We start from the raw sequence: 23,908 nt of genomic DNA, 5'->3' as shown, positions 1-23,908 counted from the left end.
CTATAAAATAAGAAGAGGAAAAATAGGCAGTTATTTGAAAAACGGAACTGTGAGGAATGGTGTGCTAGCAGGACATACAGATACACACAAACATACTGTACACACACACCTTCGTGCAATGTCTGAGGCACAAATTTCATTTTAAAGTTGCTCTGAAATGATAGAAATGGTCATTTACATTTAGCAGACACCCTTATACAAAGAGACTTACAACTAATTTCTTTCATACAACTGAGCAATTGAGGGTTAAGGGCCTTGCTCAGGGACTGATTGGTAGTCCAACACCTTAACCACTAGGCTTACCACATCCGTAATAAAGCATAAAGGCTCTGGAGTACAGATGAAAGTCATACATGTGTTAAAAAATGAATAAGAAATGAAGGTCAGAGCATGCGAGTAATATGTGGGACATTAATACAGCTGCTGTTGTGTTTTAGTCTATTGAAAAGACTGCTGTATGTAGAAATGTGTAAGTCTATTCCATTGACATTGCGTTGAATTCCTGTGTTACATGTAGAATTTATCTATAAGTTTGTGACATATGTGTTGTGATGAGGGTTGCCAGGGCTTTGTGGCAGTAGTAACCCAATGGACAGAGTAATCCAGGAATGTTAAAACAAATTAGTTTTAATACTCAAGTACCTTAAATAGGTCCTCCACCACGGTCCTAAGATGGTCTATAAAATGTAGTTTGTCATAGGCAGACAGAAAAAGAAGAACAAATTAATAAACAAAAAGATAAATAAATGTCAGCAGTTGATGAGTATACAAATTCTAAGCATCTGGCAACACTTCCTGTAATGTCTTTAATAACAAACTGTGTGCTAATTTATCCCAGAAAATAATCCAGAACAATCCATCTTTAATTGCTGAGTTTGGTTACAGTGGAAGGAGTATTTAATCAGTGAGCTACAGTATGAGCTATTTCTCCGCTCATATTTGTACTCATATTTGTACTGACATTTCACTTATTTTGTGGAATCCTGACAAAAATGTATGTGTATGAGGAAGAAAAGTGCACGCTGCATGTCATGTCCCTGTTGCATAAACTGCACCGTATGGCTTGTAGAAAACACCCGGGCAGCTAAATACATCTATCCTGTAGTGAGAGAAACTCTTGCACAACAAACTCATGCACCCTGAATCTCCGTGAAGGTTGTTAAGGGCTCTGAAGAGTGAATGAAGCTGGGCATTCCACTAATCCCGAATTATCAATGGTATCATCAGGCACCATTTCCTCATAGCCTGTAAAAATAAGGCATAAAACAAATAAAACAGTTTAATCTACAGAGAAATATGATCATGTAATGGTCTGAAGCCTGAAGAGACTTTGTCCTAAATAATATTTTGGGATTAATAATTACTTACGCAAGTAACACGTTCAAATATCCCTTTAATTTTTTCACCTTCACTAAAATATTATACAATATAAAAATGAAATTGCTATTAGATGTCCTGTCTGTAAACTGGGTTTGATTTGACCATTTCTCACACTGCCATTTAAATTCTATTCAATTCAATTCATTTCATATCCTAAGAAATCTAGTACAAAATGTTTCATATTATACAAAGATTAATGTTATCCAAAAGGACAAGATTATGAGCGATATTTAAACGTGTTTGTATTTATCCCCAATGAGCAAGCCTGAGGAGCCTCTCTTAGATGGAAGAGGAGGAAACCTTGAGAGGAACCAGACTCAAAAGAGAACCCATCCTCTTTTGGGTGACACTAAAGGGTGTGATTATAAACTGTTATAAACACCGGAGAGTGTTATTATGAACAGTCTATAAAGTTATATTCTACAGTCATATACAGTCCAACAACTGTATATTGATTAGGAGGTTGTTGCCCTCAAAGACACATGTACTTAAAATCTTTTCTTTATTAAATGCATTTCAATAAAGAAAACGTTGGTTGCTAGAAACAAATACCATTTATCTGCAGTAGGCACCATCCAACAACAGCCTAGACTGCACTCATTTGTTTCCCCGAAATCAATCCTCTAAACGGCATTCTCAGAGATGACTGGCAACAGATGCATGTGATTAAATTAGTCTTTAGGACAGGTGGCACCATTCAAGCCAGGCTCATTTAGTTTCTGTATAATCATGTTTACTGGACTGCTATTATTATGTATTGTTGGTATTATTTGACTAGTTGTGTGTCTGTTGGCCACCATGAGAAGCTCCTGGGGCCTGCTGTGGCGCGACTATGGCGGCTGTCTGGCTTACCCCCGTAGCAAAGTGGCAGGTGGACGGGCAGGAGAGGGATGACTAATAATTCTGATGAATGCCAGCTGAGCAATGAGCTGAGGGTGTCTGAGAGCTGCTTGGAGAAAAATGGCCTCGACTTTAACTCAAGCTGTGCAAAGACCTGGCCCTTAAGACATGAGAGGACATGGAGAGAACATTAGCACAGCACATAAAATAATTTCCACCAATAAAATCTCAGTATGGCTTGGACTGTGGCATGATTGTTGGTACCCATGACTGATGGGCTGGGATGAGTATTTCAGAAATTGCTGATCTCTTGAGATTTTAGAGTTTATATCTTTGAAACTTTTCTGTTGGCTGAGCAATGCTGTTGGTGAGAGAGGTCTGAGGACCGGTTTGAGCTGACTGTAGTAACTCAAATAAATGCTCTTTACAACTATGGTGAGCATAAAAGCATCTCAGAACTATGATATAACACATAGAACCTTTTGGAGAATGTGCTAATAGCAGAAGAACATACCACTTGCATGGACTAACACCAGTAGAAATACAGTGCAAAGTATCTGACTATGTACTGTACTTTAAGGAAATGATCCCTAAATAAATTAGCAAGGGAAAAAGGTTACATCTAAAGAACATCCTCTCATCCTCTGTATGTCTGTTTTTATTTACATCTTCTGATGCAAAAGAGGTCAATCTGTCTATTTTCTGTTCCTTGGTTTAGCCATTTTGGGAGGCTGTTTGTTCCAAAAAATCCTCCAGATAACTAAATTGCCTGAGGTCCTCACAATCTCACTCACAAAATGAGTTCCCATGAAAAGTTCTGTTGATCCTCTTAATAAAAACATGGGAATAGGTTTCTTTTGCGGTCTCTTATAAACAACCATGTACACGACACCATAAGAGCTGTTAACTTTTAACTCTTCTTTACCAGCGACCAGAAAATAGAATTTCTGCCTGTTTTGTTGTGTTCATATTCAGCGCTTAATTTCTTTGTCAGGTCGCACTCCACACAGGTGGTTAAGGCTTCGTATAAAAGTAGACACTGAGGGCTTTGAGAATTTGTACTGGTTTCTATTTCATCTTTTACCTAACCTATTAGACGAAAGAGATTCCTTAAAAGTTCCAAAAAAACTTTTTTAGTTTTTTTCACATAAATGTTTATAGTAAATTGTGATATCAAACCCATTTCTGCTCTATGAGATGCCCCAAGTTCATGGACACAAGCATCTAATATTGCAGGTTATATTTTCAACCATAAGAATTCAGGTTAAGCGGTAATAATGTCTTAAACTGAAATCGAACTAATCCTGACTAATTTTGCACCTTTGCGGTGATTTAATAATTTGTTTAAACAGATTGAAAATGTCCAATAAGACGACTTCCATTCTGTTGGCAGAGCAGCACACCAGTGTACTGGTAAAAAGCCATTTTTTGCTAGGTTTCCTTTCACATTCTGATAAGCGGATATCTGATCCTGGGGCATGCTGAGATCAAGTAGGCTTTTGTAGATTCTGTTTGGTGCTCTGAATCTTTCTGCTAATCATATCAGCATTTCCCCTCATGTTCTGAAGTCTACATAATAACAGAATAGGTGAATGTTATCAGCTTCCTTTCATTTTTTTGTGCTTCAGACAGGCTATTTTTTCCTCAACATATTGCTTTGTCTGGTATTTAGTTGAAGGTTGATTTAAAGTTTCCAGATTTATTTCAAATGTATTCCTTTAAAGAAATCATTTTTCAAAGATACTCAGTACCATTTAATAGCTGATCGTTAGATCGTTATTTAGAAAGCCAGTCATTATTAAATACAGATGACAAATTGACGGAATAATAAATAATAATAGATGAAGAACCATTACACTCTGTGTCAAAATAAATCTGATACATTGCATACATAAATGGTTTTGGTACAAAATAAATTAGCTGTTTTGCTTTAACCAATGAGAAAGGTCATTAAAACACAAGGGATTTTGCAACAGGCATTTCTCTATCCTCAATGCCATGTGAGCTTTGAATCGTAGCACTGTGCTGCATGTTGGCCTTGGACAGAAATCAGCCAAAAGCCTCGGTGGCCATTTCTGCCCTGTGTATTTGGACGGTTTCTTATTTGCTGTGAAAATTATTAAGCAGTAAAAGCCACGCTCTGAGACCTTTATTAGGGATTAGCGGGAAGTATGCGAGGCGTTAATGCTAATATCTTTACTTGCCAACCTCATTACCATATTACAGGAGAAGCATCCTGAGCTTGAGCTTATCATTTTTATCTGCTTAGCCTGGAAGCCTATTCTTAAAAAAGAATGTTAGGATCATTTGGTTATTTATTTACATCAGCTAATCACCCACCAAGGCTTAAACATGTAGCATATTGTAAAGTTTGATGATTCATCCCTGACTATATTTAGTACTTTATCTCTTTTATTTACCTCGAACCTTGTGAAATGTTTAGGTGTCCCATGAAGCCAAATGAAGGTGACTGAGAAGCTTAAAGCAAAAACCAAGAAAAATGGGCTGTGTTTGTGAGCTGTCAGTGTCCTGAAACAGACCGCTGTGCAACGTTTTGCCTTTGCTGGGCCTCGCTGACTCACTCTGCAAACAACAAGGCTAAAATCATTGAGACTTGAAGCCTGCCAGGTCTCCATTTTCTTAGGACGGAGATGGGATAAACAGAGCAAAGTATAGCAGGAGGTTGGAATCATGCCAAGTAAATCTGAGATAGAATAAAGCCAGACTTGTGTGAGGATTAATCCAGATCTAGGTTAGGAATAATGTATAACCCATTATCTGTAATGTTTAGATTCTGCTCGTCTGCATGGTGTGCACTCATTCAGCAACCAAGCTGACTAGAAGCTGCTGGCGGAACTGGAAAGGGAAATTACGTGCATGTTATTTCTCCCTGAGGAGTTTAGCCTGTTGCTAAACAAGCCAGGAACATCAGTGTTGCGTGTGTCTCTCCTGACAGCGGAACAACTGGTAGCCTTACATCCGAAAGAGGACAATTACTGAATGTCAATTACTCGTATTAGCTGTGTTTCCAGATCAAAGCAAGCAATCAAGTTTCATACAAATTGGGAGACGGCCCCAATAAGAAATAATCCATCGTCAGAGTTAACAGTCTTTATGACCTAGTAATTACATTGATTGATATTAAATTGCTATCTACTTGCATTTAGGATGAATGTTATGTATGTTAAATGTGGAAGAAAACATCACAATTTCTTGAAGTTAATAAGACAAAAATGTATGTTGTCATGTCAAAACTACAAAATGTTTTCTTCTGTACACATTACAGCTTCAACATGGACAGTTACTGTGCTGATCCTGGAGACTCCATTAAGTAAAGCTAAATAAATGTCTCCTTACAGAAAACTTGTTGGCCATCACAAGACACCATGCACACAAACATTCACACACTCATTCACACATGGGGCAGTTTATCTTAGCCCATCCACCACTGTTTTTCTGAGAAAACCAGAAAACCCGCAGGAACCTACAGGAACCAGCGACTAAACAAGAACCCTAGCTCACGATTGAACCAGGGGAACTCCGTCGCGCTCCTGTGCTACCCCGAAGGCATGTCATATAATAGTGTTACTGTAGATACGATAGAATATTAGAACGAGTGAATAAATATAGGCCTGTCAAAATGATTCACATCTTCAGACCAACCATTTAAAGCCAGATTTGAGAATTCAACCTTATGAATTATGTTTTTCTGTAATTATAAATTATTTAGCAACTACTGATAGATAAGGAGTTATACAAGTGAAAAAGTCTGGGGAAACTGATTGGTAATGCAAGTTAAACCTGAGGGCATATTATTTCAGGAAGTTTAAGAAAGAGTTAAGCTATGTTTAAAAAAAATAATAAGATAAGATGATATTCCTTTATTCGTCCCACAATGGGGAAATTTCTCTGTATTAATAATAAAATAATAATAATATCATTATTATTAAATTTTAATAATAATGTTTGGTATTTGTGTCAGAAGTTTCATAGTTTCTCTATTTCACATTCTCAGTGCTGTTACTTTTTTCTTTCTGTTGTTCACCTACATTAATTCCTCCTTCTGGTTAATTGACCCCTTATGAATCTTTGGCCCGTGACCTCAGTGACTGCACTGCACTGTTGGCTTTTGACCATGCAGATTACAGTTTTTACAAGTTTACAAGTTTTAAACAAAGATCCTGAGAAAGCATTAATCCTCTTATCATAAAATTAGTGAAATATCTCATTTAAGAGAAATGGCACTTATTTGCACTCAACAAATAACCATGGATGGAGGGAGGGAACGAGGGATGCATGGCGGGAGGGAAGGAGGGATGAATGGATGGATGGATGGATGGATAAATGGATGAATAGGTAGGTAGGTAGGTATTTAGGTAGATACATAGGTTAACAAATTCCAGCTGTATCCACAAACTTAGGCAATAATGCATATACGTTTTTTAGAACTTTTTTAACTAAAAAATGTAAATAAATGTATTTAATTAGTCACAACTCATGATGTATAATTTACTCAGCACATTGTGATACTGTTGTAATATTATATATTATGTTAAGATCTCTGTAGATTACAAAAAAAGTCAGTCCCCTTGCTGTCTTAATAGACCCACTGTGTTGATGATAGGCCACTCTCACTGCAGATGTCTCTGAGGGATGAGATTGAATTATGCGACGGCCAGAAAGCCAGCTGGACTTTTGAAATTTAGTTAAAATTACATTTTATTTAGTAACAAACTTGCCTTCCTCAACATGTTGACCTGTTATTGTGCCCACATTTTCTCTCAAGGCTTTTGGTATTTTCCAAGTCACCTTTGGCTTATTTATGGAAATAAAGTTAGTATGATGTTTTCTGTGGTAGAAATTAGCGACATGGAAAATAATGTATATGTGTAAAGCATTTATTGTATTAGGTGATAAATATTGTTTACAAACAGTTTAAGAATTTAAACGTGTTGTTTCACGTGTGTTTTTCTTCTCTGCTCACCTGTTCCTAATTGGCTGTTAATCATTATGTCTATTTATTTCCTTCGCATTGCATCTAGCTTCACGGAGTCCTCGTTTTTTCTTTGTCTGTGTTGGTTTATGTAACTTTTTTGATTTGCCGTGTCGTGTTCTAGTTCTCGTGATTTTTTTCTCTCTGTCCATGTTTTCCGTTTTTGTTAATAAACCGTGTTTTTGTTATCCCTTCATTTGGGTTGGGTTTTTATCTTCACTGTGGCCACTGCCACCCCTGACAAATAGTATATATGGACAAACCACCGATTTGAAATTATCATAAGAAAAGCTTTTAAGTTAGTTCTGTATATGAAGGTGTTGGAAGCCTAGGTTTATTTACATTTAATGCTTCCTTTTTAAACTATTTCATCTAGGCCTTGCTGAAAGCCCTAGTTTTGTGGTGTTTGAGTCCTGGATTGTTTTTTGTGCATGCTATGAAAATGGAGGTATTGTCGGCTGACGTGATGATGGCCCGTAGATCCTCCAGCCTGTCCATTATCCCCTGCTGATGTTCTAACTGCAGTGCCAACTAATGACTGTTAGCTATCCAACCCGCACTCATCAAAGCGTAACACAACACCAGCTTGAGTAAGACTACAACCTCGGAATAGATGTGAGAATTATAACCACTCAGCGAGTTCTAAAAGCGAGCCAAAAATACAGATTTTTGTGTGGAGCCAACAATATTCTTGGTGTCTCTTCAAATTGATGCTTTCACTGTGAACTTTGATAGCGGCTCCCTTTAATTCTCTTTATGGCCCAGAGTTGCCTAGTTAATTTACCACACTGTCTTATTCCCAAATGAGTGCCATCTGTAGGACCTTCATTTTGCCAGCTCACGCTTTTCTCTTTATTAGCATGCTGAGATAAAAGGCGGCCTTAAGCAGTAGTGCAAACTGTTTAGGTACAGGGAGGTGCCTTTGGAAAAGAGTCAGCAGTGGACGAAGCGAAATGAGGAGTACTCGCTCCGACTAGTGCCGTCTGTCACTTATTAAATTTTATGGAGCAAACACAGTGCACTTTAAAGAGGCTGCACAGTCGCCGACGTTTCTCTTTGAAAGCCGGGTATGTGGAGCGAGTTGCATACATATCCAAACATTTGTTTAGAGTTGCATGAAACCCAACGTCAACAAGGTGCAGGCTGATTTTCTGGTGAAGGGCCACTTGGCTGCTTATCTTTTTGCAATTTGAGCTGTTTTTCTTTTTCTCCTTGGGCTGTTTGTGATTTATAGAGTGATTGATGAGCACATGTGCAGTAATTGACAAACAAGATATAATTTAGAAGGAACATGACTCAATCTCTTGTTTGTCCTAGAATACAGTATGTTTGCATTAGACTTAGATACTAAGGCAGTCGTTCCCACTGTATTGTGAGATGGTGTTGTAGATTGTTGAGTCACTGTTGAGTAAGACTGTGGTTTATGGTTCTGTGGGCATCCATTGGTGTGGTAATGCACTCCAGTTTACCAAAAGACCTTCAACTTTTAATGCCATAAAAACTAACCTTGTCTATGTACTGTAACGCTTTTATACATCTGAAAATGAGGGCTGAATGACAACTGAGTGGTGCAAGTTGAAACAAGTGGACTTTCAGTTTTCAGGACAGAAACATGTAGCTCAGTAAAGAAAAGCTTGGTCTGGGGATTGAAAGGCTTGCCAAGGAACTTGAGCCGAGAGAACCGCGAAAGGCTGTAGCTCGAGCATGGAAATGAGAACCATACGAGGTAGCGCATTAACTGAGGACACTGGCAATCTTCGGTCTTTATTGTGGCTCAGGACATTTTTGTGTGTATTGGTGAGGTACTCCAGCACATTCTTGCACTAAATACCATATTTTAAAAGATAATTTGGCTCAAGCAGAGGTTGGGGATTGAAGCGTGTCATTTCAAATTACAGTGTTTTAGATCTAGAAATGACCAAGCAGTTGTCAGGATGGCTGGGCGGTTGAGGGCTCCACTGGAGGTGTGGGTTCAAATGCCAACTGATAGCTCAGCAGTTACTGGATCCCTGAAACGAAGGTTGAATTTCAAGGTGCCACCCTTGGGCCCTTGAATAAGGTCCTTACCCTGTTATCATGGCTGGCACAGGACTCAGACCCCAACATCCTAACAAGATAACTGCAGACAAAATAGATACAAAACAAAATGATTTCCCTGTGCTGTAATGTATATATTACAAAGGTTTCTTCTTCATCTAATAGAATAGGAATAGTATGTAAATAACACAACATGTAAGCAGTTAATTTAACTAGATTTGGTTATTAGAAAGATGCAATGTACTTTATGAAACAAGTTACATACTAGCATAAAGTCCTAAACAACTGGATAGTTCAATATAAACCCAAAGATCTGGGCAGGCATATTGAAACAACACTGAAAAGAATCTAGATGATGTTCAACACTATTAGTTCCATCATGAAAACCATCTCGCTAACATTTTTACATTTCTTTACAGTGTCCGGGGGGCAGATGCAGGTAACGGCATCCGTGTTTTCATCCCAGACATTGGCATGTTCATTGCTGGTCTGGTTACATGGCTCCTGTGTCGTAGTCTTGAAAAGCCTCCAGGAAAGGACATGTTGCAGCATAATACTGACTTCGACATGGGGAATCAGGTAAATTTACAGAACATTTGATGCCATGAAGCATCGAAAAACATTTTGTTTTATTATCACACACTTCTAAATCATCAAGATTATTCTCTTATTCTGTGAAGGCCATACTTTTAATGAAGCATGTTGATCCAGTTTAGGGATGGATGTGAAATTAAAGGTACAACTGGTGAATCTTTTATGCTTTTAAAACAGTTTTGCTGGAATTGTTTGGCTCCACTTGTCTTCTTAAAAGGAGACAATTATATGGCCAAATGTATGTGGACACCTGAATATTGAACAACCCATTCCCAGACAAAACCATGTAAATTAATATTGATTTGTTCCAATTTAAACAGCCTAAACCCTTCTGGGATGGCTTTCTGATAGATTTTGTTGCATGGCTCTGAGAGTCCATTCTGCAACAAGAGCATTAGACAAATTTGTCAGTGTTTCAGTTCATTCCAAAGGTGTTTAGTGGGGTTGAGTCAGGGCTCTGTGCAAGACACTCATGTTCTTCCACACTGTTTGAGCCTCTTAATTCCATTGAGGAGAAATCTTAAGTTGCATTGCAGACAACTATGTTTCCAGCAGTTTGGGGAAGAACCACATTTGGGTGTGATGGTCAGGTGTCCACATACTTTTGTCCATGTTGTGTATCACTGCAAGTCAATACTGCAATGAAATGTGTTTATCCTAACGGGTGGTCTCTTCTAGGATGACCCCTGCCCCCAAACACAGGGAATACGGGCTCACTGAATGGTTCGATGAGTGTGAAAATTCTGTAAATTCTATTTTTTGAAACCAGTTTAACACCTTTGTGAGATTTTGGATGAATGTGTTAAACTCTCTACATCCATTAGCAAACCAACAGTTAAGGGTATATCTGGAAGCATGGTGTTTATTGCTCCCGTATAATTTTTGAGAGTGTAGAGTCTATACCTAAGCTTACTGTATGATTTTACTGTGACCTTACTAACACATATTTCCCCTTGTACGTCATTGTTTGTAGTTACATTGTGGCACTTAGATTTGTAAAAAGGAAACAGTAATACTGCAATGAGGTACAACATTATTTTTGTTTAACTTATAGACAATTTATTTAACATGGAAGGGAGAAGGGTAAATATTACATTTAAAATGTATTTTATCATCCAATAAACTACTGGGAGTACCAATAGTGTCTGTCGGAATAATAAATATTCCACTAATAGCCGTTATATCTCAGAAAAGTGTACTCTGTTATTAATAGTAGCATGGATATTTTGACACTTCATATTGACTAGCCATAATCCAGAATTCTTATTTGATAGATAGGACATATTTTCCTTGCTGGTACACTGTGGTCTTGCCCACTCCTTACGCATATCTAAGCTGTTCTCTTTGTTCTCTATGAGTCTAGTTGATTAATACCTTCTTGGAACACACAACCAGAGGTCCATAATACATCTTACTTTTTTACTGAGGGAGGCTGCTCCCTTTCAGGAAGATAGAAAGGCCTCTTTGGTGATAAATTATAAGCCATGGTTATGAAGAGGATAATAAGGTGAATCCATTACTGTCTGGATGAATACCAAGCAGAGACATTTTCATAGTGCACAATTTCTCCCAAGGCTGTTGTTTTTCCCTCCCACAATAGGCCAGAGTCCCTCAGCCTAGAAACCCTCCTAAAGGAAGAGACTGACACTGTTTTTAATCAGCTAAAATAAACTTAGGGAACCTTGCACACAGTGCCATTCACTGGTTATTTTGTAGGGCTTGTGGAAGTTTAGGTAAAATGGATGAAAATGTAGAGAATGAGAACCAAATAAAAATCAGTTTTAATGTTTTTATTGATGGAGCATCCTGTAATAGAACCTCTTGATAAAGCCATAAAAGTTGTCAGGATGATCATTGGATCTGTAAGTCTAGATCTAGCAACCTGTATGTGGTTATGATGAATTTTTGTGCTCGCTAAAATGTAGGGGTTGCTTTGATGGAACTTGGACTTTAAATTAAATATCAAACTATTAGAATAAAAACTAAAACCTAGAAACTCACACTGTATTATGTGGCACTATAAATGTTATAGCTTGTGATCCTTTTATTTCAAATGTTAGAAAACTGTCGATAACATGGACATAATTTTCTTTTTCTGTTCTCTGCTTTTTTATTATCCTCTATCCTTATCCATTTTATGCATTGTATTTCACTTCTACGACAACTGCAGGATCCATATAAACCATTTGCAGATTTCTGGAATGCTACACAAGAGTCAGAGTCATTCTCTATATAAATTAGGTTTATGTTCAACATAATGTGCACAAGAAGTTCATTTGTCCAATAAGATATTTAAACAGCATCGATTTCCACTGAGTGCAAGGTTTGAACTTGAGCCTCTCATTGATTTGAAATTTCTCCAGTTCCTATGATAACAGTCATACCGTCGAGTGCTCTGACTCTTCACTTATATGACACATAGAATAATAGAACAAATTATTTTTGTGGAGAAAGTACAGGAAATGTAAATATTGCATTGTCAAAAAGAAAACATATCAGAAACCTTAATGGAATAAATAAAGGATATGCTCACCCTGGAGAGGTATTATGTTTAAAATAAAGCTCAAGAATCACAGTTTTTTTTTTATAGAGCTTCTTATAGACTGCATTCAGACATAGATCAGGCCTTATACCCCATTTTAAATTTTGCCCAAAGATATGTTTAATAATTAAAAAAACATAATAGTTCCCTGATACTTACAGTAGATGAGTTACTGTTGCCACTATGGAGTTCATTTTTTTCCAATAACAAAATCACAGCAATTGACCAGTGATTATAGTTTATATTTATTAGCGACATGTACTTTAAAACTATAGTTATGTTTAATGTTGTGGAAAAGTATGCGGAAGTTACTTACTGTTATCACTTATACCAGCTATAAAAAGTTGTTCCCTTAACCACATTAATCTTGTAGTTAATAAGACAAAAAAAAGCCATTGAGTCGTGTTACAGACGAACCAGAAAGTGCAAATCCCCTGGATTTCTCTTGTCAGAAGACCTAAAGTTACAGCTTTACCTCTGGATCTTAATAAGTGCAGACACTAGTGACTATGTGTATAAACGCTCAGTAAACACCTCCTTAACTTCAAATTGTTACAATTAACACATTTTAATGTGTGTTTATTATAAATCTTAAATGATGCACTAATAAGTGTCCACTAATCCCTAAAGCCATCAGTATTGTCAGAGCTGCTACAAATAGGTATATAAAATTAATCTACACTTTCTGTACGGTCATTTTTGTGAATTCACAGTATCAAACAAACACCATAAAATATCCTGTACCTACATAAAAAAACACCGGTACAATTTTTTGCCTAGCCCTGGTTTCTTGAGCACTGCCAGTCCTGCTCCTGTTTGTCCTGGCAGCACTGCCCTGGCCTAATTCCCCTTCTACTTGGCATGGAATCTGTTTATTTCTGTTGATTCCCTTCTGCCATGCCTTGTTTTGCAATCATGGTAGTATTTATTCAGGTAAATGATCTGTTTAACAGGAGGACTAATGGATGTGCATTCAGAAGGGAAACGGACAGGTGGAGCCTGCAGACCGATGGGCTGTATGTTTTAAAGAGGAAATACTTGCTCATTAATAACCCTGATCTTATATCTATGAAGCCACTTAGCATCTTTCTTTGGCCTAATATCTGTCACAAAATGCAGATCACCACTTTGGTTCCTGGTTGCATTCCACAGTTTATTTCTTTTTTGGGAGCATTGCGGTCCTGGTCAGATGGGTATTTGGATTCCAGTAGAAATGTGTAAACTGGCATTAATGCTGAATAATTGTATTTTGGGTCTCACCGAGGTGCTCAAAAATACATTTTTGCACAAAGTATATATGTACAATATATAAAATAGGAAAATGTAAGTATTGAAATAAACATTCCGGTACTCCGGTTTTCTCCCCCGGTCCAAAGACATGCATGGTAGGTTGATTGGCATCTCTGGAAAAATTGTCCGTAGTGTGTGATTGCATGAGTGAATGAGAGTGTGTGTGTGCCCTGCGATGGGTTGGCACTCCGTCCAGGGTGTATCCTGCCTTGATGCCCGATGACGCCTGAGATAGGCACAGGCTCCCCGTGACCCGAGAATAGTTCGGATAAGCGGTAGAAAATGAATGAATGAATGAATGAATGAAATAAACATCTAGTATATTTTCAGTATTTTGTATGAGTAGTCCTACTTATTATTATCACAATAATCCTTTAAAATGTGGTATAACCCTATAGCATCCAATCGTATTATTTACTAGATAAAAAATAGCACTTGGTCCATCAAGCTGATCTTGTTTCTTACACAATTTAGTAAAACACAAAGCAGTTTATGTAGCACTTATTTCTAGTTGAATAATTTGATTTGAATTTGACTCTTGTGGTTGCAAGTATGCTGATATTTCGTAAGGCAAAAATGGTTCATTTCTGATGTTTGTTTCACTCTAGTTTAGTAAGTATATAACCAGTAGTGTAGTAAGCATATAACCTATAGTAAGTATATAACCAGTTTTAAACTTACTATAGGTTGGCAATATGTACTGCCTTTCCAGCTGTTCTCTGGGAATTATTTTCATTTTCAAAGCTTTTGGTCATTTGGTATCTGAACTGTCAGGTACTCACTATTGTTATTTATAAAAATGTTAATGATAAAAGCTATATTACACTTGAAATCATGCTGTTTTATGAAAAGTAATACTAATATTCTGTACAAGATTACTCTTTCTCACCCAGTATTGTTAAAGGATGAATGATGTTGTATTTACAGCTGTGAGTTACAGCATGTGACTGGACAGGTGACGAAAAATATTTGCTTGTTTGTTTATCATTTTATGTATAAAAAGTTTATTGTGCATGCAATGTAATGTGGCCCTCAGGTATTTCATCAAAGTCATGAAATCATAATAATCATAATAATAAAGTATTAGCTAGTTTGTCATTCTATTTACAGTAATTAGCTAGTTTGTACAGAAGTTCTAAGAGGCCTTGCATTATTATAATTTGTTTTCACAACTTGATCTCGGCATAAGAATATGTTCTAGATGCAGCAAAAGAGCTGGATGATTACATTTGCCTTTAGGGATTCAGGGATTCACTCACACTGAAACAGCTTTCTGTCTGTCAGTGATTGACATTTATGATGGAGATTTCAGACACTAGTGTGCACATACACCAGAAACATTTGCAAGATGCGAAATTATTCTCATGATACAATTACTTCATGAGAAAATTATGTCGGGTTTTGTCATGTCTATATCACAAGAAAATTAAATTGTGTTAACAGGAAAAAAAACTTTTGTTAATTTAATGCTCTCTTGAAAAACAAAACACTTCACTTTAAGTAATCTGGTCCTCAAGATATGCAGTGTTTATTATTATGATATCTTTTCTGATCACTTGCATAAACTGCTTTTGTAACATTTACAAGAATGACATTATTCAGGGAATGGTGTCATATTTATGTATTTGATATTGCTCTTTGATATTACATTGCATGTAATCACAGGCCAAAACATTTTGATCTACAGTATAGTGGGTATGTCAAGCTATCAGACAGTGGTGCTGAACTTGACACTTCTCTTTACTCGTGCTTCTATAACATAAGAAAATCAGTTTTATGTCTTAGATTAGAATTGCACGTTACCGAGATAAACCTTTGCTGTAAGAGTCTTCACCTCATTGGTCAAATCTAATGCTGCCCAAGCAGCACACAAAGCCATAATTTTCCATAAAAATCCATTAATCCAGTTTTCCAAAAAGCCATAAAACACCTTAGGATGTGTTTGTTACTCAATTCTAAATACAGCTTTCTATGGTTAATATTTTTAGCACCCCTCATTTTCTGTCAAATGTGAATTCACACTCTGTCTGGAAGCAGTATGAGGTATGTCAGTTTAATGCTGAATAACTGGAACAGTGCACAATCAAGACGTCTTGCCAGTGAAGTGGGTGCTGTATAAACTTGAGGGAATGTTAGTGAATGCAACATTAATGCTGGTACAATATTTATATAGCCACACTAAGCTACGTGTGCAGTGCAGCTACACTTCCTCATTTCCTCACCTCAGTGTGCTTTACTGCCATTAACAATGAATCTGCATTCCGGTGTTCTACTCCTTCTGTGTGTGTGTGTGTGTGTGTGTGTGTGTGTGTGTGTGTGTGTGTGTGTGTGTGTGTGAGAGAGACACTGGAAGACTACATCTTGAATGCATTAGCTGATGTGTTTTCAGTGGCAACGACAATGCTTAAATGACCATCCTTCTCTCTTTGTCTTTCTCTACCTTCCTTCCACTATTCCTCTCTGTGTCTCTTGTCTTTTTCATTCTCTGCCTTGTTTTCATTCTATTTTTCTCATGTTAAGTTTATTCATACTGTCAGAATGTCAGATGCCAAACTAGAGTGCTAAATCAGAAAAACTACTGACCATAAACAGACATGTACAGTATAGCCATAAACACACCATTGTATACTATTTAAACTTTTACTCACTGCTTATTATGGGCTGTCTGTTTATTAATCTCCTGACTGTGTATGTCTATCGCTTTTGTTTGTGTTTGGTCTGCTTGTGTAATTTAAGGGTGGCAATGAAGTGCAGTGTACTTGACTAAAACCCAACTGTCCGCCCCCCGGCCAAGAGGTTTATGGATTGTGACACAGATACTTTAACACCAAATTCCACTGTATGGCCTGTTGTGGACTGTACATTCATGTTGCTTTGTATGTGTTTCTGTGTGTACACCAGAAAATTTCCAGTTCTACTGTTAAAAATGTTTTATGTAAAATGGTTTCATTTTGTTAATGATTTGTATTTTGTTTGTTTCACTTAATTTCAGCACCATGGAGAGCACGCATAAATCCTGTTTAATTAGGTGTTTTTAATTAGGCAACAAATTAGGAGATCAGGAAAGCATTGCTTTGCATTGTTGCTATATACGACACATTGAGTAGTTTCCTTTCACCTCCAATAGGTTTTATAGTATTCTAGTAGGAGAATTGTCTATTCTAAATGAGTATGCCAACATGTAAGATGGTGCCATGACCCTGGGCAGGATAAATCAGTACCTGAAGCTGAATGAATTTATGAAATAATACATTTATGTTTCTAGATACTAAAATTTGTGGGCAAGGTGGTTAATGGTTATTGTAGGTTTGCCTCGCACCTCTGGGGTTGGGGAATCCAACCTGTGTGTGCAGAGTTTGTTCTACCCATGCTATGGAAGTTTCCTCCAGGTACATTGGTTTACTCATCCAGTATAAATATCTTCATTATGGGTCGAATGGCATTTCTAGATTGTCTGTAGTGTGTGACTGGGTGTGTGAGTGTGCACGCTAAACTAAAAACCAAAACAATTAACCAAAAATTATCCAGCATTGACCACCCTCAATTATTCTTTTGTAGTATTTTTTCCATTTAATAAATGTAATTGGGGGGCACGGTGGCTTAGTGGTTAACACGTTCGCCTCACACCTCCAGGGTTGTGGTACTCCGGTTTCCTCCCCCGGTCCAAAGACATGCATGGTAGGTTGATTGGCATCTCTGGAAAATTGTCCGTAGTGTGTGATTGCGTGAGTGAATGAGAGTGTGTGTGTTCCCTGTGATGGGTTGGCACTCCGTCCAGGGTGTATCCTGCCTTGATGCCCGATGACGCCTGAGATAGGCACAGGCTCCCCGTGACCAGAGAAGTTCGGATAAGTGGTAGAAAATTAAGGAATGAATGAATGAATTTATGAAATTTATTTCTGAGGTTATCAAAGTACTTATCAAATGGTCTCACTCTTCACACGGTTATATTCATATAAAGGTTTGCCTTTAATTCTCATGTACACTGTGGTGCTGTTTTGAAGACAATAAGTTGTTGAATGTATCTTGGGGAACCTTTGAGAGAAATAGTGTGTTTGGTTTATTCAGTTAGATTGCCGTGTTTTCTGAAAGATTATAAAAAAGATTCATATGAGTGCAGCCTTTGAACATTTGCTAGGTCATTTTATTGACTATTAATGACAACATGTTCTTAGACTTTATAACTATTTTTCATTTTTCAGGTGAACTTTTTGATATGTATTATTTATCAAATGGTCTCACCCTTTGCATGATTTAACTTATTTAAAGTTAGACAGATTTAGGTTAGCCTGTATGTGAAATAGACCGATATTCAAATCCAACCGCATCATAGTTATTTGTTCAAATATGACTCCGTCCAGGGTGTATCCTGCCTTGATGCCCAATGACGCCTGAAATGGGCACAGGCTCCCCGTGACCCGAGAAGTTCGGATAAGCGGTAGAAAATGAATGAATGAATGAACGAACGAACGAACGAACGAACGAACGAACGAATGAATGAATGAATGAATGAATGAATGAATGAATGAATGTTCAAATATGTAGGAATTTCTTATATGTGAGGAAGTTTCAGTATGTGAGATGAACCTCCTTAGTCTTTCACACTGATGAATGGCATAGCTGATATCCCTCCAGACTCCACAAACATCACCACACTCACCAAATGCAACCCATTTAATCAATTAGGATGTCTGAGTTTAAACAGATCATAGAGGGAATTCTTTTTGCCTTTTGCTTACCCATGTGAAAAAGGTTTGTTTGTACAACGTTACCTAGCTAGATAATTCTTTCATGGTGCTGCACAGAGATTTCATTCACCACAGTGGTATGAAATGTATAGTAGGGTTAAACAAACTGGCGATTTTTGACTGAATCTCCAAAATATACAGTATTTCTTTGGTTCACCTGAGCTCGGTCATTTAATCTGTGTTTAAACAGAAGAAAACTGTAATGCATTTAAAAAAGTAACTCTACCACAGTTACCAGCGAGCAAATGGTAAACTATTACGCACACTGCCTGAGAATGACATTCGGAGGAAATACTCCTAACAGCTTTCAAATTGAGCTCATATGTGAGTTAGCGTCTCATATGCCATCTTGATCTTACTCTAATGAAGTTTGAAGAAATGTTTGCTTTTTTTGAGGATGGGGAACTTCAGAGGCCACTTTTTGCTGAATGATCGTGTGTGCGTGTGTGTGTGTGTGTGAGTGTGTGTGTGGGTGTGTGTGTGTACACGTATGTATATGCGTTTGTGTGTTCAGAGCAAACTCGTTGGATTTTACAGTATGCAAGCAGAGTTTACATCTCTGTCCCAAATAGAACATTAGTGTCTGTCATATGCATTGTTTTTGTAACAGGACTCTAACTGTCTGAATTGAGTCATGTTGTGTTATAGCCTCTTGTGATTAAATCAGCTGTGCTTTGTACAACTGGAGTGGAGTCACTTTGGTATGCTGAAACCACTCAAGGAGATTAGATTTACCTTAGATTAGATTTATCAGGTCCTGGGAAATTTTCTTCTTTCTAGTTTGGCCTCTGCATAGTGTTACACATACTGACATTTTGTATTTGTGTATAAAAGTCAATGTTCCCTTTTTTATTATTATTTTTTTTAACAATAGACATTGTGACAAATCATCTTTAAAGAAATCTGTATGTTTAACTGCTACACAGCACTTCTGTATATTTTCAGATGTATTCAGTCTTGGATAAATATCACTTTAGAAGATATGTCCTTACCCGTAGGTCAAGTTGTAGTGTTAATAACTGTACAGACGACAGTCTGTTCATCATTTGTCTGACTTTCAGAAGGACTTTAGCCTCAGTCATAATATATTATAATGCTAGTATAAAAAAAGTCATAGTTATGTTAAGTAAAGCTCACTTATGTGTTTTGTTACTTTATTTTAAAGAGACCAAATAATTGTGTTAGCGATGCAGTTGATTTATTGTATAATATATTGATTTGTTATCCTTTTTGTTTGGTACAAGTATTTTTGTGTTTGTGTATAAATTATACATTTCAGACAGAAGTGTTTAACTCCAATCCTGAATGAGGTTCCCTGGGGACTGTTTGAAATTGTCTTTACTGTTAAAACACTTGATCCATCACCTGATTGACTAATTATTAAGCTCTTAGTAAGGTGGGACGAGGGGGGAAATGGATTTAAGAAGCCCTAATTTAAGTCATAATAAACAGACAAGACTTAATCAAGCACAGAGACCTTTATCCTGGTCCACCCTTGTACAGAGTGTGTAGCCTGGTATAACTTAATAAATGCAATGACACATCATTTTTTGAATGAAAACATAAATAATACTTATTCTTTTATCTACCAATCTACCAAAAACATAAACAGTATTTGAATTTTCAAATTTCTTCATCACATTGTCCTACTAAGTAAGGAATAAAAGACAACGAGGTGTACTTTTGGAAGCAAACAACCAGCTGATGTGCTGCAGCCTGACTTGTAATTATCTCACTTTAAGACCTTCTAGTGTTTTATTACACTATACTGTATTACACAAAAAAATTTAATCAAATAATAAATGTATCATGGGATGTATTAAAAAATGACACAATGTAATATTATATCCTATTTTGTTTTCTTCCAAAAAAATGCTAAATATACGTCTCCACACAGTAGAAGTAAATGTTTATGCACAGCATTTCCAATACAAGCACAGCAATTCCAATACTTGTGTAAGATGCTACTATAGAAATGATTCCAGATCATGTTTGAGAATTCAACAAGTATAATTTAATTTGTTTATTTATATTTCTTCTTTATGATGTACTGGGTTTTAATATTATAGAGAGTACAGAGACTTGGAATAAATCTCGTTAAAATTACCTGATAGTTATTTTATTATAGCTTATAAAGCAATATCTGTTGAGTATGTTGATTTGTTTAAATATTACTCAAGGTACAGTCAAATATTTTGCATTAGAAGTGAATCAGAACTCTTATAAGCTCGTCCCTCTCCCATCTGTTTAGGAGCAGGATGATGATGAAGAAGAGGAGGAGGAGACAGATAAGGAAGAGAAGGAGAACGATGAAAAGCTTGAGCTGGAGCCCGAGCTGCGCCTTGAGGAAGACTTTGAGTTGGGTGATGAAGACTGTGAACCACCTGATGAGGATTTAGACGTCGGGCAGGAAGATCTGGAGGTGTTAGAGCCTGAGGAAGAGGAGGAGGAGAGCACCAAGATGAAGATCCTGCGGCAGATAGCAGAAGTGGCTTCCAGACTAAAGGAAATCATTGGAAATCTGATTGCGACTGCAGGAAAAGTAGTTGTAACCATATTACTGGGCTTTACAGGTATATATAACTAGAAACTGCTTGCTGTATATCATTAAAAACAATTATTTCCCACTTAAACTAAATTTTGCTTCTGTAGCTTTATACACTTAGTAGTACTTAATACACTTATATTTTTCAAAATTCTTTCCATAAATATTGCCACACGCTCACTAAGCAAACACTGAGCAAGTTTTTAATGTATATGTATTGATGCTTAAATCTTTACTGTGCTTTGTGTCACCCTGCAGGCATCATGTTACCCTCCCTCACCTCTGCCATGTACTTCTTTACCTTTCTGGGCCTGTGCACATGGTGGTCTTTCTGCCGCTCGTTTGACACGCTGCTCTTTAGCTGCCTCTGTGTTTTGATGGCGATCTTCAGCGCAGGACATCTCATCATCCTCTACCTCTACCAGTTCCAGTTCTTCCAGGAAGCTGTTCCTCCTGGAGATCGTTACGCCAGGTCAGGCCACAGGCTGCATCCACTGAGGTTTTTCCTTTCTGTGTTTGTTGTAGATTTCAGAGTAGAGGACCAGGCAATGACTTTCCCATGTACAGTCGTACTGCATTGTATTGCTGATTTATGTCACTGTTTTCTGGGATAAACTAGTATCTCCATATTTGGCAAAGTTTTTTTAGATGGTTTAGGTATTGAATTGCAGAATGGTGCATTTGATGTCATTGTAGAAAGCAGACTGTTATATAGGTGGTGTAAAACAAGGTCCATAAAATGTCTAAAGGTTGATGGTCTGATTTTGGTCATGCTTGTTTTCTCAGTGTAAAGGCTTTTCAGCTGTGTGTTAACTCATTCAACATGAGGCACTTTTATGTGACCTGCCTTCACACTGTGACCAATGATTACAGCTTTTTTTAGGTGTGTGTGTGTGAGCGTGTGTGTGGGTGTATGGTACAATCCTTTGGGATCAGTCTGATAGATTCATAGATAGATTGAATGATAGCTCAAGCACATGATGTTTGTGTGTGTCTGTGTGAGTTTGTGTGTGTGTGATATAGTCTGATACAATAAATCTGATGGCTGTGTGTGTGTGTGTGTGTGTGTGTGTGTGTGAATTTATTTACTTAATTCAAATGTGAACATAGGTTCCAAGTGAATCTTTTGAGATGCTTAAACACAATTGGTTATCATACCATCATGTCGTGGAATAAAGCTCAACTCTGTGCATACACTTCAGCTTAGGCTCAAAGCTGCTGTGTCCTTGCTGCTGTGAGGCAGCAACATGAAGAGGCTGTCACTGTTTAAACACTGTTTAATTCATACTAATTAATTAATACGAAAGATTATACAATTTCTTCCTATCAGCACCAAAATCCTTACTTGATATTCGATAACGTCACTTATCAATTGATCACACTCCTTCTATACAATCCTATCTAGTAGATTAGATACTTGAGAATATTTTTAATGTAAATTAAACAATTCATTTTCTGCCTCCGGGGGGGCACGGTGGCTTAGTGGTTAGCACGTTCGCCTCACACCTCCAGGGTTGGGGGTTCAATTCCCGCCTCCGCCTTGTGTGTGTGGAGTTTGCATGTTCTCCCCGTGCCTCGGGGGTTTCCTCCGGGTACTCCGGTTTCCTCCCCTGGTCCAAAGACATGCATGGTAGGTTGATTGGCATCTCCGGAAAATTGTCCGTAGTGTGTGATTGTGTGAGTGAATGAGAGTGTGTGTGTGCCCTGCGATGGGTTGGCACTCCGTCCAGGGTGTATCCTGCCTCGATGCCGGATGACGCCTGAGATAGGCACAGGCTCCCGAGGTAGTTCGGATAAGCGGTAGAAAATGAATGAATGAATTAATTTTCTGCCTCCTGGTTGTCCAACAGCAGGATCCTATGCTCTCATTTCTGTGGCCTGGTTTCGATTCCCAGGCAGCGAGCGAACCTAGCCACTGAAGAGTTAAGTCCCATGCCCAGAAGATAAAATAGGAGGGTTGTGTCAGGAAGGGCATCCGGTGTAAAACCCGACCCCGGAACAGGGAGCAGCCGAAAGACCATAAACAACAACATGCAATACATTTTCTCTTAACTCTGATCGACCAATTATCCTTTTTTTAGTGTGTACAGAGTTAAAGGCTCCAGGAAGCATTTTGCACCAGTCTGCTGTCAGTAAATACACTGCTGCTTGATTAAAGGCTGAATAAATCCTTTAAATCAGCCAGGTAGCAATGTGTTTGACAGCTGCACAAGGTAGAGCAGCGTGCCATCTTTCATCTGTGAAATTCTTTGGCCTGGCTGAAACTGCTGAGACGTGAATTGGGAGAGAACTGGGTGTTGTTCTGTAACTGTACAGAGAACGTCTAGTGGAAAAACACTGAGTACCAAACATGGGAAGAGAATCTGAAAGGAATATTACAGCACTATTTTGTTGTTGTTGTTGTTGTAGTTGTTGTTATTTGGGTTCCTTTTCAACCTAATCTCTATCCAGTGCATGTGTAGCATGTGTGATTACCATAAATAAACATGTTTATGAGAGCAATTCAGCATATGTTTGAACCTCATAAACCGAGTGGAATTAAATAGTTCACTCGGGTCAAAATAGAAAAAAATAAAAAGTTTCAATCGGTATAAACATATGAATGATTTTATCACTGGATGCTGTTGTGAGATGTTTTTCTTATGGTATAGATATATTTACACAGAATTTTAGTGATTAAAAAAGGCATGTAGGCTCAGTACAAACAGAAATGCGTATAAAGACCTACAAAATTCTTAAAGAACTACGTGTGCTCTCTATATACGAGCCATTAAGCGCCACTGTGGAGTGCGACATGTCAAAGAAATTCAATGCCATGTCACAATTCAATTGAATGTCACAGAATTTAATTCAACATGGACACAACAAAACAGGTCCAAATTATATAATTTGGCCTCAGGGAAATCAAGTTAGATCTTTTTTAATAACCTTTTAGTCCT

The 23,908-nt window shown here is 37.6% G+C and overlaps 1 protein-coding gene across 6 annotated transcripts in view; it reads left to right on the top strand.

The window, feature by feature from the left end:
* The window catches only part of LOC132845572 (piezo-type mechanosensitive ion channel component 2), a 126,362-nt gene that overhangs the window by 49,520 nt on the left and 52,934 nt on the right, over window positions 1–23,908 (top strand). For all 6 annotated transcript variants that reach the window (XM_060869644.1, XM_060869643.1, XM_060869641.1 and 3 more), the window contains 3 exons: window positions 9,670–9,829; window positions 20,676–20,997; window positions 21,228–21,441. In XM_060869644.1, coding sequence (XP_060725627.1) covers window positions 9,670–9,829; window positions 20,676–20,997; window positions 21,228–21,441 — 696 coding nt within the window. The remainder of the gene's footprint in view (window positions 1–9,669; window positions 9,830–20,675; window positions 20,998–21,227; window positions 21,442–23,908) is intronic.

Source organism: Tachysurus vachellii, chromosome 5 (assembly GCF_030014155.1).
Source record: "Tachysurus vachellii isolate PV-2020 chromosome 5, HZAU_Pvac_v1, whole genome shotgun sequence".
In the NCBI taxonomy this organism is placed as follows: Eukaryota; Metazoa; Chordata; class Actinopteri; order Siluriformes; family Bagridae; genus Tachysurus; species Tachysurus vachellii.
The sequence above is the reverse complement of the archived record's forward strand: the minus strand, read 5'-3'. Positions and strand labels throughout refer to the sequence as shown.